Source organism: Phyllopteryx taeniolatus, chromosome 4 (genome assembly GCF_024500385.1).
Source record: "Phyllopteryx taeniolatus isolate TA_2022b chromosome 4, UOR_Ptae_1.2, whole genome shotgun sequence".
Lineage (NCBI taxonomy): Eukaryota > Metazoa > Chordata > Actinopteri > Syngnathiformes > Syngnathidae > Phyllopteryx > Phyllopteryx taeniolatus.
In genome coordinates this window covers 28,175,399-28,194,978 of record NC_084505.1, presented here as the reverse complement: position 1 = coordinate 28,194,978, position 19,580 = coordinate 28,175,399, and the positions used below count along the sequence as shown (strand labels likewise).

The window sequence follows — 19,580 nt, the reverse complement described above, 5'->3', positions numbered from 1 at the left end:
GGATGCTCATGCCTTGGTAGCAATCGTGCAACAATCATTACAGTGGACCGCAGTTTGATTTGCTTGATTGTGATTTATTGGAGCACTTGTCACGCCTTAGGTGGCCCTGGAGCTGATCAAGATAGTTGGGGGCTTCGGCTTTGAATCTTTGAAAAACTGCTTTTTCAACTTGGCCCTCCCGGTAGTGGTCTTCACTGAGCCGGCGGCTGTCAAACAGGCTCTCATCAGGTACCGCCGTGTTTGGTTTTTTTCACATGCATGTTCATTTTTTTGTATATTATTACTGCTCTCTGAAAACCATGCAACTCTAAATTTTGAGATTATTTGTTCATTTTTCATATAATAAACCAAAACTCACAATTGAGAGGTAAATGATTTCCATTGGACAGCAACGTTGCATGCCACTTGATTAGGATTCGGTAAACCTGAACAGTCTAATGAGAGCAAATATAAGAGCTGAATCAAAAGTTTGCCTTTAAAAGATCATTTTAAATGCACAGTTGGTCGTAGATGACCACAATGCATCCCACCGGCCAACATTTCCTCACGAAAACAGTTGAAAGTGCAGTTGTGGTATACAGCTCTTCTACGTTATGGTCAAGAAGGTAATGTTTCATTCCCCTTTTGACAAATTTAAAAACAAAGATAGAAATAGATTTTGTGATCCTAAGTAGTGTTCTTAACACAATTCCAAGTAATACTGTGACTTGCATGGATGGCCAAAACTCGGAACTCTTTTGTACAGTATACCAGCTGGCTCCAATAATGCTCAGTTTGGATCGACATTGTCAGAAAGCTATTCGCTAGGTTCATTAAAGACTAAATTGTGTGAGTGTCAAGGGTGTACCCCGCCTCTGGCCTCCAAAGTCAGCTGGGAGAGGCTCCAGCTGACCCGTGGTGACCCTAATGAGGACAAGCGCTGCAGAAAAGTGAGTTGTAATGTTGTGACATCCTCAGGGAGAACATCTACTTTTCCATCTGGGACTGCTGGACTATCAGCGGCCACGAGGACTTCACCTTGTCCGACTTCATGAATGCAGTCAGGGTGAGACGCTCGGACTGGCAATGTGCTGTGTCACTCCCTTTTCTTTGGCACTTTGTGCAATGTGCTTCTTTTATTGTTCCCGTTTCAGGAGAAGTACGGAATTGAACCCACGATGGTTGTCCACGGTGTGAAGATGCTCTATGTGCCTGTGATACCAGGACACACAAAGAGACTTAAACTGACGTGAGTGCTTCGCTGGGAACATTTCATTTCTTTGTCCTTAGCACTTTGGGTTCACTGATCGCTAATCAAGGGTTAGACTTATTTTTGTAGAGAGGAATTTTTAAATCATGTAATTAGGGCAGCAACTAACGGTTATTTTAATCGTCGCTTAATCTGTCGATTATGTTTTAGATTAATCAGATTTAAAAAAAACATTTTTGTAATTTTCATCCCTTTACTCAAAAACAAGACATTTCAAATTGACAGTGCAGAAAAAATATGAATTGATTATGATTCAGCTACTGGTTTGGTCCGTGACACGACAGAAAATTGGCAAAAATGTTGATCATCATTGTTTTCCAAAGTAAAAAGATTTTCTCTTATTTTGGTTCAAAATAAAGATCATCAGTCTGCTTTCATGCAGGATTACAGAAATATGAAAATATTCACCAATTGAAATTCTGAGGAGCTGGACAATTTTTAAATTTAACAACGTCTCTGAACGATTAATTGATTATCAAAATAGCTGTAAATTAATTTGATAATCGATTCGTAGTCGATTAATTATTTCATTGTTGCACCTCTGAATGTAATATTCTCCACAATTGTCTTAACACTCAAACATAAATTGCTTCATGTTAACAAAATAAATACATGGAGGTAGTCAACTCTGATGACGGGACTTGACCTTCTCACAAACGGTCGAGTTAATAAATATGATTATGAGTCAGGAAGTCAGGCCACTGATGCAAACATTTGAGTGTTCCAAATGGTTGGAACTGCCCAAATCCACAACAATCCAAAACGTCTGCGCAGGATGCAGAAGCTGATCAAGCCGTCGGCGGGCCGCCAATACGTGGACCTCACGGTTTCGTTTGCTGCGGAGAGAGCCGAAGAGGAAGACCTGGCCGGTCCTCCCGTCAGGTATTTCTTCAGCCGCGACGAACACGCGCCCTGACGTGGTACCGCGTCCTGTCTCCTTCATGTACGCCGTCGGAATGACCAGGAAGCCGTGCCGGGCGGCACACGCCGCCTCTTCGGCCTTGGTTCCTGGTTTTTTTTTTTTTTTCCCTCTGATCCAAGCAGACGAACATGAAGGTTCCCGGGTAGCACTTAACTGTACATACAGTGTGTTCTCTCCTGTTTTTTTTTTTTTACTCTGATGATGAAGTGGACAGCGCCCCCTGTGCTGATGCCTTAATCAAGACCCCTTTTTGTTTGTGGTACTAAAGCCTGTTTAAAAAAACAAAGTGTTTACAGAATCATGTGCACTCCATACACAGCCCCAGTTTTCTCATTCGTGACCAGTCGTTGACGATTGCCCCATTTAAGGACTGTCAAGTTTGGTTTCGAGGTGGAGATGCCGCCGAAGATGCCCGTTATTTCCCCCGTTCAACAAAAAGCCTTTACCCACACTTGCAAATGAAGTCATTGGGTGTTACTGATGTTTCCCAAGCATTGTTTCATCCTCCTCTCATCTATGCATACTTCGTAGTTGTAGTTGGACTTCAACGAACAGCAACATTTTCTAGATTTTTTATTTTTTTTCCCCCTCCTCCCCCCAGGGTTTCTGTTTTTCTGGGTGTGCCAATGTTGCGTTCCTGACTTGGTGTCTGTTTTTGTCGTGAGGACGGACTATCATGTTAAAGACGTTCGTAGTGTTGCACCGCCGTTGGAAGATTTCCGAGAAATATTTTGTAGAGGAATTGTTGAAGAAAAATAACCTGGTGCTGAGTTCCACCTCCACACACCAACATGCGTTTCCTTACACGTTTTATTGAAAAATGTCTGTTCCACATGATGATTTGCAGTCAATGTCCACAATCTCAAAACAAAACACAATGAGTAATGTTGATACTATTATCAGTAGTTCAATAAAAATGTGAGTTTTCAGGCTGTTAAACCTGCTATTCTGTTTTGTCTGAAAGCACATACACCTAATGTCAAAATTAGTTAATTACAATGCTCAGTGTCATTAATACAGGTGTGAAGACGCTATTCAATAGTTTAAAACAATTTTAAGTAGCCAGTGTACACATAAATATGTTCATGCAGTTCATTTACCTTTAAAAATGCTATTTCATTCTTTATGCTGCAATTCAAAATATTGTAGTTAAATATGGCAATCTACACATAACAGTCCATTAAATATCCAAGTCCTGCAAATTCCCCCAGCTGGGTCCCGCTTTTACTTTGGCTTTTAGCTTCACATAAAGTTTTACTGCTGACTCCATCTCCCTCTTCACTATCTGAGCCACCTGGCAGGAAACACAAACAGGACATGGTTTTGGCAAAACACAATCGTTCCCTTGCCAGCCACATCATCTGGGTGCTACATAGCTCTTGTGCATGATACTATTAATGCAAATGTATCAATACCACTCTAACTGAGCATATCTTTGTGAAGGCAGAATGTTTGATACCCGCTCTTGTACTATGAGGGGCAGTCAAAAAGTAAGGAGCCCAATTTAACCTACTACTAATAGATTGTTTTTTTTTCAGAAATATGCACAGTTAGTAGTAAAAAAAAAAAAAAAAAAAAATTCTTTAAATGTTTGTTTTCAAAAAGCCTATCCTCTTCCTGTCTTGAAACAAGTATTCAAACTATAAACCGTGAACATTTCAGATTTTCTTTTCTCCAATTATTAGTAGCAGTGTGACTTTTTAACCGTCCCTCGCAGATCTCGTTCGATCGCGCAGCTGTACCTAACGTTGTGGCCAGTGAGTGTACATGATGCTGTCGACGCCATCCCTGTCCCACCTGTATGAGGTTCTCCTCAGCAGTTTCGTAGAAGAGTTCATCGTGGAGCTGCAGGACAAAGTAGGCTCCTCTCAAGTGTGCGCCTCTCCGAGGGTGCCCGTCTGTACGGCGGACAGTTGGACGTCACACAGCCGTGACGTGCGGCCCTGAGCGCGTGTGCGTGTGCATTACCTGCGTGTGTGTGCTGGTGAGAGAGCGGCGCTTTCGGGTACGCTTTTCTCAGTCGCCTGTGGATGTTGACGGTGGCGCGTTTGACGATGTCTGCCGCAGAGCCCTGGACGGTTGTGTTGACCGCCTGACGCTCCGCCTGGACAAGACAAATTATTGGGCTGTAAATTCATCATCATATCTTTCTACATTACTGTCAATCGTATCTACCAATAGATACATCTCAATAAATTAGACAATGTTAAGTCCATATATTTCAATACGCATACATTATATAGATGCAACTTTAGGTTAAAACATTTAAAATCATTTTCATTCTTTCCTGATTGTTTTTGATGTAATAGTCTAGTTTCTAGAGATGGTGAATTTTGAGTTTTTGTTTGCTGTAAGCTATAATCATCAAAATGATACATATTTAAAAGAATCGTGAAATATTTCAGAGTGTGTGTGTGTAGTGCATCTCTGTAAATACGAGTTTCCTTTTTGAAGTGAACTACCAGTGCCTAACTAAATTAACCTTTTGACATTCTAATTTATTGAGATGTACCTGTAGCTAGCTAACTCGCAAGACGGTTAGAAGTGTTTCATCACATGAGTGAGGATTTTCACACCCATTTTTTTCAACGTGACTCGAATGCATACGTGTGCTTTGACGTGCGGCTTTGTGTCGGTGATGCCACGAAGGTATCTGCGACGCCCCATCAGCGTCTGAACGTAACCGTCCTTGATGCACTTCTTCACCGTTTCTCGGAGGAAACGGTTGATCCCTACAAACACACGCGACAGTCTCATGAGATCCAATACGAGATCGAAAAAATTCTGCCTGTACAAAGACAACACTGCTCATTTTTGATTGACAATGCCGAGCGGTGCTCATTTTGCAATATGTTTCATAGTGTGGTTGCATCATACTGAGAACTTTCTGTTTTTCTAGGTTACCCCATTCAGCTACATGAAGACAAAATATTAGAAACACGACACAATATACCCGTGCAATACAAACCACAATACATGTTCAACTGGATGATTAACTTGGTAAATAGATATCAGCGCTTATCTTGAATTTTTGGAAGAAAAAAAACCTAATCTCAAAAAACTCATGTCAGGTTATTTGGATCTCAAGTCAGCAGAGTACATTGTTTGTAGAAAAGGCAAAAAATCACCAGACCAATGTAGTGAAATTGTGTAATTTCCCGCAGCACACCTGATGATCTCTCATGTCGTGTAAGGAGACCAAGTGGTTCCTACCTTTGTATCTGGCCTTGAAAGTCTGAATATAGCAGGCCGCGTCGTTCTCCTCCACGCCCATCTGCTTCCCTAAAGACTTGGCTCCCATCCCGTAAATGATGCCGTAGCAAATCTGGAAAAGCAGATCAAACAGACTTGACGGCTAAGTGACTTTGAGCGTCCACGTTGTCACACGTGAGCCTCGGCGGACCTGTTTGGCCTGCTGTCGGAGGTCGTCGTCGACCGCGTCCGGGTCGACGCTTTTCCATTCGGCGGCGATGGAGCGAAACACGTCGGCGCCCCCGTTCAGCACCTGGCACGCACATTCATTTATAGACTGATATTTCTCTCACATTGACACTATGCGTCGGTCGGGACCTTCAGCAAACGTTGATCTTTGGACAGGTGAGCCAGCACCCTCAACTCCAGCTGGGAGTAATCGACCGCCAATATCATCCCGCCTGCAGCAAGACGAGGGAACAAATGTGAGGGATGGGAAAATCGCAGGTGGGGACACCGAAACGCATCCAGCACCTGAGAAGGGTACGAAGGCGTGTCTCATGCTGACGCAGAAAGACGGCCCCGGATTGGCAGCCTTGCTCACGGGAACCGACGGGGCCAAAGAGCGCCTCTTCTTTCTGCAACATCAAAACGCTAAATGTACTCACAAAGCACGTACCACGGTATAATACAAGCATCGTTGTTTTGCGTCTGTGCTGGTAAAGTGACTGACGACTGCAAATAAGTATTTTTTTAATCTTGTTTTATGGTATTTTATCATTCAATTTATATTTCGCAGTCTTGAGACTCACTGGACTAATCTGGGACCTTGGGTATCAAATTTGGTGCCAAATCAGGTGTTAACGATTGACAATCCAATTCCTCGACTCCTTGAATGAGCGCAACGTTGACATACCCGTGTTTGCTCTCGTAGTGGCCGTCTTGTGAAGGCGGGCTCTCTCCCGCCGCCGCGGGCATGTAAATGTCAAAGTCTTTGGGCACATTCTGAATGTTGGGCTCGGTGAAGCTCACTCGGCCTGAATCCAAAAACAAACGAAGTCCATGAGCGTCTCAATGCAGTGGCGTAAATGCGATGCGTGTACCTGTAGCTGTGTGCGTCTGAGCTATAGGATAGATTCTATGCATGGCCAATGTGGCGTGGTACTTCTTTTCCGTCTGCAGCGGGAACACCACTTTAGTCAAAGCGTTGGTGACCTTCCTCCACTCCAGTATCACAGCCGGGAGCGGATGCAGAGGTCGGAGCTTCTCCAGAACGTCCTGACGACAGCATTTTAGTGTAAAGGGCCTATTTTACACCTTTTTTTTTGTGCGTAGAAATAAGCGGCTCACCTTAGTTGTGCTGAACTGCTTCCCGAGCCGAACTCTGCCTCCGCCTCTGCGGGTGTACCCGAGGGTCTTCTTGCTTTTTGATGCTCCCACGTCACCGTTTGGAGGCAGATGGAGCTCGAAGAACAAAACCTGCAAAAGGGTTTTGCGCACCGCTGACACAAACGTTTGTCGTTCACATGATGTACTCCCTCGTGTCTCCTCTACACAAACCGATGACAACCTTGAACGCCAGCAGTAGAGCGCCGACGTAGAAGACCCATCCCATTTTTGTGAGGTGAAACGCGAGTATGCGGGGGGTCAATAACTTCCTTGGCAGGGGTGAAAAAATATCTGACCTGCGCTACGTCGTCGATGCAGGTGAGTGAGAAGCTGTGCCCCGCCAGCTCGTACGCTTGAGATTCCAGCGCCGCCAGTTTGGCTCGCATCACATGCTTCTGTCTCTCACACTCGTCTAGACTGAAGCCCACGCCGTTGAGTTCCAGCAGCGCCAGACACACCTGCGAGGGCATCTCCACGCTCCTGAAGGAATCTGCGCAGGCCGCGACAAGACACCAAATGTCACAGTCGCTCATCGTCACGCTTCGTACGTCTTTCGAATCCTACCGAGCATGCCGTCTTCGTCTAGTCGAGTTGTGAGATGGTTCATGACGGCGCGTACGAGCACGCTCGTGGTCGCCGCCCTCACGCGAGGACAGTGGGCGTGTGCGTTCCCGAGGCCGTCCAACAGAGGGTGATCTTCCGGACAGTAGGCGGTGATCATGTTGGCCAGAGTCCTCTCCTCGGCGCCGGGGTCCATCAGCCAGCACGCCACCTCGGGGACATTAAGGAAGACGGCAAATAGTTTGCGAGAGATTCCGATGACGGACAACATCTGGTAACGTACGGAGAATTGAAATCGATGCCAAATGCCTCACAGGCACGTCATTTCTCACAGCCAATCAGCCAAGGAAGTTCGTGATCATCAGGAAAATGATAATAACGATACAGCGGGGGAGGGAGAAACAATGCTGAAGCTATCTGAGCCAGCTGCGGCTTTGTGCGAATGACGCCGTCATCTAGCACCGTGTTGGAGTCCACTTACCTTGGGGTCTTCGCAGTTTCCCTCCAAGCTGATGCCGCAGCTTAATAGCAGCTTCTTGTACACCCGGATGATGTCATACGCGACGACCGTGCCAGCTGACGGCCCGCTGAGACAGGCCTTCACGTGCTCCAGCCTCTCGCCCACCGGCAAACCCTCGTCCAGGTCCGGTGGGGCGAGACTTAAACTCAAACCTGAGAAGCAAGCAAAACTGGATGAACTCATTCCTGTATAAATAAATGGACATTGTTTTTCCATTTTGGGGAACATTTCCTAGTTTTTTTTCAACCTCTACAAGTTCACTACCATTTCAAGCTATTCATTGGACTTGAAGTACTTGACTTTGAATTAATTGGCGTGTTCTAAAGGTTTTTGACTGGTCAAAAGGCAAAGTTTGCAAACGAGTGAAAGCAACACAACCTGCAAGTGCCACACAGTTATGGGAACTTCCACAACAGAGTTTTCTGAAAAATATTTGATTTCCATTTTGGAGATAATGCCACAAGTGTGTTCAGCCGTTCTGTCTGCCCAAGGTGGCGGCTTGAATGAGTCAAATGTTTTCTTTGTGAATTGATTCCATGACTCCTTTTGGAATTTGAATAGTTTATTTGTTCAGTGCTTTCATTCCAGAGTAAAATGAGAAACTGAACTGCATAGGTTTCATTCAAAAATGGACATTTTGACATTTAGCGTAGATACAGTACATACGCGTGTGTGCGCGCGCGCGAGTACCTTTGTTCTGCTTTTGCTGAAAGGAAATGTAGAAAGCATCTCTCGCTCCCCAGCAGACAGCCAGCCCGATCAGCAGCAGTCCGTCGCCGCCTCTTACGGGAAAACCATCGGCCCGGCGGAGCTTCTGGTGTGCTGCTCACACAAATGGCATCCGCACTGTAGCCTGACGGAACACACACTCATCACATTCTCACACAACTGCATGGATTACCCGGCTTCTGTTCCCCTCCTAGTTGCCCTCCTGGCTCGTGCTGGTGTTCGAGCGTTTCACAGGCCAAAGCCAGAGAGTAGCGCTCTCTCGTTTTCCACTCCTTGACGAACGTCCGGAAGAGGCGCTTGTCGCTCGAAACGTCGATGATGGAGAACGCGCTCGAGTTGCTGGAGGAGAGCGATGCATCCTGGGAGAGCTGAAGAGAGAAGCCCTCGTACGAGTCCGGCGACACGCTGCGGTGGGGAGCGGAGTGCAGCGGGGTGCGGTCGGGAGAAACGCTTCGCTTCTGGTCTCCGTGAGGCTGGCGTGGGCAAGCGGACGTTACATCGGCGTGCTGCTTTGATTCGTGCGTCACCTTTTTAGAGTTACAAAAAGCGCCTGGCAGCTTAGTCGTGGGGCATTTTGCAGGTTTCCCGGGCAGGACGCCCGAGGGCGTGGACTGACTGAGCGGCGAGCGGACGGACGTAGTGGTAAGTTTGTTTCTGTGCGTTACAGGTGCGGCCTCCTGAGTGGGGGGTACCGAGTCTGCGGCAGAGCCCGGCCTCTGTGTTCCGCGCTCGCTTGCCTCTCTCGGTGGTTGTGGCTGAACAGAATCTGACTCGGAGTCAGTATTGACAGGCTTTCTCCTCCCCTGCATGGATGGAGGAGACTTTTTTGGAGCCTGTCGATGGTTTGAAGGCGGAATTTGCTCATTATTGTCCACGTGGCCCAATGTACCGTTTTGCACAGGCTGATCAGACATGCTAGGCCAGCAATCGAAGATTTCCTGCAGACCAGGGCTGCAATAAAAGCCGCTCTGAGGCGCAGCATCGGCGTGCCGTTGTTTTGCAATGACGTCGTGTGATGGTACGTAGAGGAGTTCACCTTCCCGTTCCTTCTCGTTCCGTCCCTCACTCAGCCTTCGTGGGCTCTCTCCGGGAAGCGGAGATCGTGGCGAGGTTAGCGGCTCCTCGGGAAGAACGAGGCCTCGCAGGTGACCGGCCTCCCGCCTCTCCAGAAAATGCTCGCCCACCAGCAAAGAGTCGCCCCACTCTGACAGGTTGAACGAAGACTCGCCCCACTCGACGGCTTCGTGCTTCTCCGCCTCCTGGTTGACGAGGAGCTCGCTGCGCCGTTTCTCCCGGGGCGACGGGAGGGGGCGGCCGCCTCTTGCCTCTCGCTCCTCGTAGGCCGACCCGTCCGAGTCCGTTCCGTGCGGGCTCACTGAGTTCTCGTACAGGCTGTCGAACAAGAAGCTGCCGCTTCCGTTCGGATCGTCCGCAACAGCAGCAGCGGCGGCCGCTTTACGGTCGCCGTCATCCACGTGACGGTCGGCATCGACCGCGGAATTCTGCGGAAACATCAGACCACCCCAAATCTATCATTAATAACCATTTATTTCTCCTGAGAGCATACAAGCGTTACGCTTCTACGATGTCACCCGAGCTAACGAGATCAGGATTTCCTGTTCGAAAGCATATTAGCGAAGTGAACCCAAGGAGCAATGTTGTGCTGATCATCACTCACCTGATGACTGCTGTCAAAGATGAGCTCCATCTGGCTGTCTGTCAGAGAAATATTGAACACGGGGCATTTGTTGTTCGGAACGTCATGTCCGCCACGTCGTCCGTCTTGGTCACCCTGCCCCGCAGTAGCTTCTACGATTGCTTCATCTTGTATACATCCTCCATCATTGAAATCTCGCTGACGTCTATCAAGTCCGTCGCTGGGGTCGAATCCTGGCTGGACAATTATCCGTTCGGTCTGCGTGTCCAATTCAAAACTGTCACCAAACGTCTCCTCTCCGCGTTTGGCCTCCGGCTGCGCTTCTTCCTTTCGATCCTCTCCCGTGTAGAGCTCTGGAGATGAAAACCCGTCCACCTCTGGAGCCTCCACCCTTCTTCGCTCGGTCTCAGGCGAGAATAGCGCGCAGTCGCACGTGTCGACTTGTTTATGCGGTGTAGGCGCGGTTAGAGTTTCTCGAGCAAGGCCGGGAGCGACCTCGGCGCCGTGTGAAGTCAGCCCGGTCGAGTCTTGTGGCCGTTTGTCACTTTGTATGGACTGAAGGACTTTGTTTAGGATCCTCGAATGCTTGAGTTTCCCTGGCTGTCCGGGCGATACGCCAAGCCTTGAAGCATCATCGATGTCTGATGTCTCGGCGCAAACACTCGGGAGTTCTTCTAACCTGGAACTTGGCGGTCTCAACCGAGGAAGAGACATTAAGGGGAGATCTGGTTCCGGAGGTTGTTGGACTTGAAGCATCGGGCTGGTCACAATCTCAGCCAATTCTTGTGTCACACTTCTTAGGGGACCATTAGGCTGTCTGCCTGAAACCTGACTTGTGACTCCTTCCTGCACTAAAATGTTCACCTCCTGGCTTCTGGGCTCTCTCTTTACCAGCTTATCTTCACTTTGTCTTTCACCAGCTTTGGACTCCTTTCTCTGTTTATTCTTCCCTTCTTTCAGGCCGTGGCGAGTAACTTCACGGCCTGCCTTTTCACTTGTACTCAAGTCTTTCTTGCTCAACTCCTTCAATTTTGTCTCGCTATCGATCATCTTGGGTTTGCATTTCCCATTATCTCCTCCAGGTTCTCCTTTGTCCTTCTGTGAAATTGTGTCATCATCCGCCTTGTTTTTCTGAACGGTATTTCCCTCTCGCTGGCCTTTATCGCCACCGTTCATACGGACAGCGCGAGCACCAGAGGGAAGCGCCGCCGGGTCCCACCGAATGCCCAGCCGTGCCAAATCTCCCCGAAGAAGGAGCTTGGCCTCCGTTACGACGGCAACGGCGGCTTCCTGCTCGGTCAGCGCCCGCCCGCCGCTCACCCACACGCAGCGGAGCTTCCGTCGCTCCGCAGCTTCCCCTTCGCTCTCATCCACCGCACGCTTACAGCTGAGGAAGAACACAAGACTTACAGCTGTGGAATCCGCAAACTTTTCTTTGTATAACCTCACCAAAGTTGCAACTTTTGGGAGCATTTTTAATGCAATTTTATTGAAGTTCAAGCTCATCAGCTCAATTTGTAATTTGTTGGCAGTACAGCGACGCCCTCTTCATCACAGGATTGACGACCCGAACCTCCCACCATTGGTGAAAGGCTGCAAGGTTTTTTTGTTCTTATTTTGAGCCTTAAAATGCACCTCCCACACGCGTTACATACATTTAACCTTAAGACACTTTTAAACACATTTGAAACATGCATAATAATGGGATAAAAAGACAGAAAAAGTCAAATATCGCTACCATATGTTAAAAATGTATTGAAACTCACTTTGTAGACTCATTGTAAACACGCATTTTTGAAAAATGTTTCACAGAAAAATTCACAATCTAGCGGCAATGCGCTCGGCGAACGGCGATGTTGCGCGGGAGTTACGCAGATTGTGTCGTTATGTCGACTTTCAATAACTCCGAGCAAAAACTGTCTAATAAAAGTTAGTCAAGCGTGTTGCAGAGGAACCTTGTGACGATTGGAAGTGGACTCGAAGCCTCGCACCTCTTAAATGGGACGGCGTTCCTCAGAGCTTTCTCCACATCGGCCACTGTAGCCCTGGCCAGTTCAGCGACAGTGCGCAGGCCTTGCGCATAGAGAGCCCGGGCCCTCGTCGCAGTCAGAATGGAAACCCTGACCAGGTCCACGAGCTCACGTTGGACGCCGAAGCTCAGCCGGGTCTGGTACTGCGACAGCAGCAGCTCCATGTTGCCCCAGCCCAGACGCCCGCAGAACACCGTCACCATGCCTGCGGGATGAATGAAGCCATCGTTCCATCATAACGTCGGGCCTTTCGGTGTACTTAAAAGAACGTCCACACTGACCGACAGGAAACAACGTCGCATACACCCGCACTGTCGAATGAGATCCAGTACAATAAGACGCAGCAAAATGTCATTCACTCGTCCACCTTTTTTCTACACTACTTGTCCTTGTTATGGTCACTGCTGACGTGGAACCTATCCCAGCTGACTTTTGGGCATTTGACATTCAAACTCCGCCTCGTCAGAAAATAATAATGACGAGCTTTCATCGACATTATCACATTTTGCGATGGCTTCCCATGAGTACCTGCGTACGTGGCCGCGGACTGCTGGAGAGACTGCAACTGCCCCCGGTTGCATTTGTATTTGGACGCCACTGCCCCCAAGGGAACCTCTTTCACCAGATCCTGCAGTACGAGAGTGGCGAAGAACCTGTGAAGGCGTACCAAAAGATGGACGCGTTTTTTATTTAGAGAAGCATTTCGAATGGAAATTGGGAGTTTGACCATCAAGTAAAAAAAATAAATAAATAATCATCCACAATTCCAGGAATACCTCAAATGTGTAATCGAATATAAAACTTGCATTAGCATTAAGTTAACTCTCTTGACTTCTGCATTCAGTCATGAAGTGCATACAAATCCATACTGTAATTATCGCTTGCGTCTTTACATCAATGCGTGCATGACCTTTTATGAATTGCCATTTGTCTGCGCTGCTTCTCCGTCTTGGCGACAAGTTTCCCCCCGACCGAGCGAGCCAGGAAACCCTCCTGGACGCCCACCAACTCAGCCACTCTCTTCATGGATGACGACAGCTGCTCCCACAGGCAGAAGAACCGATACCAGTCGATTGTAGTCCACTCTGCATACAATGGCGTGATCTGGCAGGGAAAGTTTTCAATAACATTTACGCACTTGTATTACCCTGCTCGAAAAGGTGTTTAGGGATCCTCGATGCGCATTTATTGCTGCAAATGAAAATGGTAGGTGATGGTAGAACTTCTATTCGAAACAATACCAGATAGAGAAGGTGCAGGTCGTTTTCCAGCACAAAGGCCTTCATAGCCCGCTGCAGATCTGCAAATATTCCCAGTGCCTCGGGAGGAGAGAGGGAGGACGACAGAGTGGCGGCACCGAGTTGGGTGGGACAGTATTGCTCCTCTGAAAATCCAAACGCATCACAGACAGTGGACAAGGAGGATTTATTAGAATGGAAACAAAGTGGATGGCAGCTTGAACTCCCCCCAAGAGTTCAATTCATACATGAATAGCAATCATGAGATTGATTGACTGGGGAGGACGATGAAAAATTCTTTTTCCAGGCGAAAATCTCGACTTAGTTGTCGTCTGGCTTGTGTTAACCTGGGAAATGATTTTTTTTGGGGGGGGGCGCTTTCAGAGCGGCTGCTGCGTCTGTTTCAGCATCTCTGCCGACCGACTATGATGCCTTTTATTTCAAGTTTTATGTTTGTGTCATCTTATTAGATACATATTGATGTGAACTGTGGTGTTGGATCGGCTCAGTGATGGCCCAGGTCTGAAACTCACCGCCCGTGACTGAGAAAAGGTCAATAAAAGAATAAAGCCAGCGATGGCCTTTGCGCACTACTTACCTTGTCCGTCTTTTTGGACACTGATAAATTCGTTGTCCATCAGCCATTCAACGCAGGCCTCGATTGCCCCCTCGTTGCGCTCTTCCGTAGACTCGTCTTTGCTGTCCCATTTGGTGCCGGCAGCCAAAAGCGAACACGAGGCGTACAAGCGCACATCCTGCGGCGTGCTGGCTACTCCTCCCGCAATGATCTGCAGGTAGGGGCGACGTAAAGTGCGACTCCGAGTGACACAAACGTAGCAAACGTGGTCAGCGGGTGACAATCGGACCTCCAGAATGGCTCGCAGCATGCTGGCGGTGACGCCTTCGCCTTCCCGTCTCACCAAGCAGCTGCCGATTGGCCGAAGCTCGCCCGTGAGGAGGCTAATACCTTTTTGCCGCTCCGCCTCCTTGCACACCAGCACGCTCTCACCTGCAATGATGAAAAACTCATCATCGTTCAACAATCACCGCTTTCTGCCCGTTGCTTGTTGTTGTCTCCTTCAACTTCTTCGGTACCTGCGGTGTCCACTCCTTTCCTTCCCGCTCGTCCAGCCATCTGTTTGTACGTGAGCGGGTCCAGCAGGTGACCGTTGAAGGTCGGGGTTCGAATGATGACCCTGCGGGCAGGGAGATTGACCCCCGACGAGAGGGTGGAGGTGGCGCACAAGACCCTGACCGTGCCCTGACGGAAGGCTCCCTCCAACACGTCACGTTCGTCAAACGTCAGACCTGCGGAGACTCTTTTGATGCTTACGCCACTCAGCAGAGGAGATTACAATTTCATGTGTCGTTTCATTGTTCATTCGTTCACGCACTCAAATTCTGCCACCTACATTTGAATGAAAATTGACTTTTGAAAGCATGCACACAAAATAGTTTGATCTCTGGAGTGCCTGCCCACCTATCACGTGTGAAAACAACAACCAAGTAAATGTTTTATGGTCACATGTTGTGCACTTCTGCCTGATTGACGCAATGAGCTCGCCACGCCGAGTTTCTGCGGGAGGACATATTGTGTACGATTCCAAAATGAGCGCAGATTTGTTTTGGGCGTGGTTGTGCGCTCACCGGCATGGTGGAAGGCCACCCCCCACGGCACGGCGCGCTGCAGAACGGGATCCAAACCCGCTGGAGTCCGACTCAACTGGGCTACGACGTCCACTCGTCCTTCCTGATCCAAGCACACCGCTTGGGGTTCTGAGTCACCCTCACGTTCTGAAATATATTTAGACAAGAAATACAGCCAACTTCCGCATATTCACAATTTGATTATTATTATTATTTTTTTTTTTTTATCTATCCTCCATTATTTGTTGAAAAAGAAATCTACTGTACTCCCTGTTTTTATGCCCAGGCCAACTCAATAAAAGTATTACTTTGGCCCCATCTTGTGGTATTTAGGGCTACAAAAACATGTTGCAGTGAACTGAGGAGCTTCATTTGACAAAAGAAGTGCTTTGCCACCATCTTGTGGCATTTCTTGGCAATTAAAAACCTTTTGGACGGGTGTCAAATAGCCGCTGGTATTCGCTATTGACGGCAGGGCTCGGTCCCTGTGTCTCTTGTGTAAAATAAGAAATTTACATTAATGAAGCGTAACATGACAAACAAGGAAATTCAATGACCACAGACCTCTGCCAAGGCTTACCGCTAAATATTTGTTTCCTATTAAATATTCCTATGAAATGAAATTTATGAGGAAGATCATTTTTTAAAATCCACACCCGGGATGTCTGCAGGATTCAAGCGCAAATAAAATCGGAATACTTTCAATGGGATTTTCCCCCCCAAAGAATTTAACATTTCTGTCAAATATGCCAAGTAAACCGCAGCTGATAAAGAAGATATGACATCGTCGGACATCTTGGGTTTAGTTCTCCTTTAATAGTAATGAATTTGTAAGCGGAAAATAGCCGCGTATCGCTCCAACGTGCGAGACGGGAACATACCGGCATGTCTGAGGTTGTAGAACTCTCTGGCAATGCTGTCGGCCAGTTTCTCGCACCAGTTCTTGGAGGGGCAGAACAGCAAGACGGAATGGCCTTCCCGCACCGTCTCGTAACACAAACTGACGACGTGCTCGTCATCACCCTGAACGAACGTAGCGGCGATTAAAAAGGAACTTGCGAGTGATCACTTCACGCGTGCATGAACTACACTCAGTATCGTTTACCTTTATCGGGAGCGCCGGCGTAAACTGTCGAACCACAGACAGGCTCTTGTCGTAGATGCTGCAGCCCACCTTCAGATGCTCCTGCAAGGGCACCGGTCTGAAGTCGGTCTGGTAAAGCTCTGCACCGAGCCAGTTGGCCAGGAGGGACAAGTTGGGCAAAGTGGCACTCATACCTACGATCTGCACACCCTCAGAAAGAGACCTGGCGGAACACGAAATCCCACATTCGAACCCCGAACCTCAGAACTGTGAGGCAGACGCGCCAGACACAAACCCGGTGGTGTTGCGCTTCTGTGCAACGTAGCGGATTTTGGTCAAGAGAAGTTCAAGCAGATATCCTCTTCCGGAATCTCCGACCATGTGCAACTCATCCACCACCACTATGCCTAGAGGCGCAAACGTCAGCGTGGGAAAGTCACACATGAGCAACACTCGCGAGCGGACTTTTTGCAGGCGTATTACCGAGTAAAGCCATGTTGCCTTCCTCTATTAGTCTGTTGATGAGAGAGTTGGCTTTCTCTATGGTGCAAACAGCCACATCCACAGCGGCAAAACCACCGGCGGCTGATGTGCTTCCCATGAAGCCGTCCACACGCGCTCCAGCCTCTTCGAACACGCTCTGCGGGGCCACAGAAGCATAGCAACTACACCGGTTACACAAGTACATCATTTACCGTAACCTGCCTCCCAGCTCGGCACCTGAAGGTGGTGCATCTTCTCTTTGGCCACAGAAACAAACGGCAAAATCAAGAGCGCTTTTCTTTTAGTCTCCAACACGCGCTTCAGCATCAGCAACTCAGACACCAGAGTCTTTCCAGCGCTAGTCGGAGCTAGAAAAGAAGAAGAATACACCTTCAAAAAAAAAAAGAGAGATTGACTTCAAATGACTTGCTGGAACTCAATGCAGATGTTCAGCGCCTTACCAGAGTAGACCAGGTTACCTCCCTGCAGGACCTGCCCAAGGCTGAGGCACTGAGCCTGCCAGTCAAACATGCGGGTGAGTCCGAGTTGGTGGTAACGCGCCAGGACCGCGGCGGGTAAACCCCAACTGGATAACAACAGCTTGTCCGATTGCGCGTCGTCGGGGGCGCACAAAGCCGAGCCTGTGCAGAGGAGAGCGCACGCGGAGAAGCACACTGAAATGTCAGGACAACGAGTCAAATCTCATACAGAGAGACACAATGTTAAACGGCACGCTGTGTCAATGCACATGTGAAACAGCGGTCTCAATTTCTTCTTCTTGTTTTAATCCGGGATCAACATTTGGCTACATATTGGTCATGGATCATGGGGGAAATGAATGATCCATTGAATTTAGTTCACAAAAAACAAAGACTCCATGAACATAGTCATATTGCTATTGAACTGGTTTACCCGGCTGACGTAAGCTGTCACTGAGCGTACAGGGCTCGGAGCCGCTGGGAACCGTCAGCACGGAGGCGGAATGATGTTGCGGCGACGGCTGGCGTTCGGACCGCTTCGCGGCGGCGGCGGTGGCCGTGCGCGTGCCGCTGAACAAAATGTAGTCCCCGGAAACATCGTGACAAGCAGCTGCATTCGCATTGCCATCTCCGTTTTTCTCCTTGTTACAGGAAAACTTCTGCCGACTGAAATACAAAAAAGAACACGGTATCAGCAGTAAAAAAAAAGCATCCGCCCACTTTCCCCGCTGAAATCAATGCAAACACCAATAATCCCTTCAAGCACCCAAAACTGTTTCTCATTAGGAAACATAGAAAGATATAATATTGTACTTTAGAAATACATAGAGTCATAACACAATTTAATATAATGTAAAGAATTCAACAGTTTGGGCGTCACGATTTAATGCTTCAATTCAAATAATTGTGCTGCTCCTTCTCTTGGCCAAAAATCTAAATCTAACAACAAATCAAATCGAAATTGTCCATAAGTGCGAATGTTTATGAACAACTTGGATTTTAGTCTTCAATGAACTGAAATTGTTTGTTTTGGGATATGAGAGGAAGCCAGACAAGCAAGGGGAGAATATCTCCAATCCACACGGGAAGGCCTGAGCCGAGATTCAAACCCAGAACCTCCGCACTGTGAAGCAAACGTGCTACACGTGCTGTGTGACACCCAAAGTAGGTGATCCGTGCAAGTTAAGACTCACAAAGTGGCCGTTTCTGCCTTTTGCTCCCTGATTGCTTCTTTGCTGATGACTGCCGAAGCTGAATCGTCGTCGTCGTCGTCGTTGCTGAAGAGGAGCCGCTGAGCGAGGTCTCGGCACTCGGCGCCCCTCCGTGCCGTCCTGCGACTTTCCTGGATGCCGTGCGCCTTCTTCTGCGCGGATGCAGGGTCCACACGCGGGGCGTCTTCCTCAAGACTCCACTCTCCTAGCGCAACACCCTAAAGGACAAAATCAAGTCACTTCTTGTGTGACAACGTGCGACTGGAGACATCGAACTCATGTTCAACTCGCCGTCGTGCCGGCGTCTGCGTCTGCCAGGTAATGGGTTGTCCTTGGCAACGTCTCACTGTCAGTTGGCTCATCACTGCCACGACGGAGAGCAAAAAGGTTGCCGCATTCCTCCGTCGACAAGCAGGATACATTTAAAGTGGATAAAAGAGCACTTTACCACTTTTTCTTCTTGATCTTGTGCTGCCCCATGTAGCATTTCCTTTTCAGAGGCAGACCAGGAGCACTCATATTGTGCTGCTGTTGACACGCGTGTTCTGTGCACGTTGCCCTCACTTAACATGACATCGCTTTGTTTCCAGTCAGCGGTTTGGAGATCTTTTTGGAAGGAAGGTAGAAAACAACCAGTTAAAAAGAAAAACAACAAGGGATCGTTATGATTTGTGAGAAGAAACTTATTCACGCTGCTTGCGCCTAACGACGAAATCAAAAGTTCCGCCCACAGATCTGTTTTGTCGGTAGGACACGCCCAGTCGGAGTTCCGTGCCGACGGCGACGCTGAGCTAGGAAGGTCAAAGTCGTCCGCGCATCCCATAGTGTGTGGACGGCAAGAAAGCCAAAAGACCGAGGATCCCGGAACATTGTGCTGCACACGGTTGCGTAAAACGTAAAACGGCATACAATTACGACAAGGGAACTTGCAGTCCCTTTCAGATACTTTTAAAAAAATCACATGTTGTTTATTGATAGGATACGCTTTGGTGTTGACAAAACAGGAAACCTAATGAAAAAATGGCTGCAAAATGAGCAAGTTACGACTTAATTTCAGTGTCCCTGCATTACCTTTTCAGGGGGAAGTCGACCATTCTGACATGGCCGCCACGTAAGCACGTCTTTTCATCGGGTGGCTACATTTCGCTGGTGTCTCCACCTACTCATATCTATGGCTCTCGGTGTTCCA

The 19,580-nt window shown here is 48.2% G+C and overlaps 2 protein-coding genes across 6 annotated transcripts in view; one reads left to right on the top strand and one right to left on the bottom strand.

The window, feature by feature from the left end:
- Positions 1 to 3,110, top strand: part of uba6 (ubiquitin like modifier activating enzyme 6) — an 11,645-nt gene extending 8,535 nt beyond the window's left edge. For all 4 annotated transcript variants that reach the window (XM_061771280.1, XM_061771281.1, XM_061771278.1 and 1 more), the window contains 4 exons: positions 101 to 228; positions 958 to 1,045; positions 1,134 to 1,228; positions 2,024 to 3,110. In XM_061771280.1, the coding sequence (XP_061627264.1) occupies positions 101 to 228; positions 958 to 1,045; positions 1,134 to 1,228; positions 2,024 to 2,165 (453 nt within the window). In that variant the 3' untranslated portion in view covers positions 2,166 to 3,110. The remainder of the gene's footprint in view (positions 1 to 100; positions 229 to 957; positions 1,046 to 1,133; positions 1,229 to 2,023) is intronic.
- On the bottom strand, positions 2,964 to 19,580 carry polq (polymerase (DNA directed), theta). Of its 2 annotated transcripts, XM_061771275.1 has the most exons (37): positions 19,463 to 19,580; positions 19,083 to 19,265; positions 18,840 to 18,997; positions 18,683 to 18,755; positions 18,374 to 18,609; positions 17,614 to 17,846; positions 17,163 to 17,342; positions 16,939 to 17,069; positions 16,702 to 16,858; positions 16,514 to 16,625; positions 16,240 to 16,441; positions 16,016 to 16,157; positions 15,135 to 15,281; positions 14,583 to 14,795; positions 14,354 to 14,496; positions 14,086 to 14,275; positions 13,491 to 13,633; positions 13,160 to 13,353; positions 12,778 to 12,902; positions 12,211 to 12,454; positions 10,241 to 11,606; positions 8,735 to 10,064; positions 8,524 to 8,655; positions 7,795 to 7,985; positions 7,317 to 7,524; positions 7,049 to 7,242; positions 6,714 to 6,842; positions 6,467 to 6,641; positions 6,280 to 6,400; positions 5,898 to 6,001; positions 5,742 to 5,824; positions 5,575 to 5,676; positions 5,385 to 5,496; positions 4,779 to 4,903; positions 4,140 to 4,275; positions 3,969 to 4,069; positions 2,964 to 3,465 (listed from the first exon to the last, which is right to left on the bottom strand). In XM_061771275.1, exons 3-37 carry the CDS (start codon positions 18,908 to 18,910, stop codon positions 3,352 to 3,354), a joined length of 7,659 nt encoding a protein of 2,552 aa, XP_061627259.1. In that variant the 5' UTR covers positions 18,911 to 18,997; positions 19,083 to 19,265; positions 19,463 to 19,580; the 3' UTR covers positions 2,964 to 3,351. The 2 variants fall into 2 exon arrangements, with proteins under 2 accessions (XP_061627259.1, XP_061627260.1); XM_061771276.1 differs by lacking the exon at positions 19,083 to 19,265 and having other exon boundaries at positions 19,463 to 19,579.

Coding starts and splice junctions, on each gene's coding strand:
- polq (XM_061771275.1), bottom strand. CDS start 18,910: ATGAGTGCTCCTGGTCTGCCTCTGAAAAGGAAATGCTACATGGGGCAG. Junction 17,847..18,373: donor AAGGCAGAAACGGCCACTTT/GTGAGTCTTAAC, acceptor TTTGTATTTCAG/TCGGCAGAAGTTTTCCTGTA. Junction 15,282..16,015: donor CTACAACCTCAGACATGCCG/GTATGTTCCCGT, acceptor AATATATTTCAG/AACGTGAGGGTGACTCAGAA.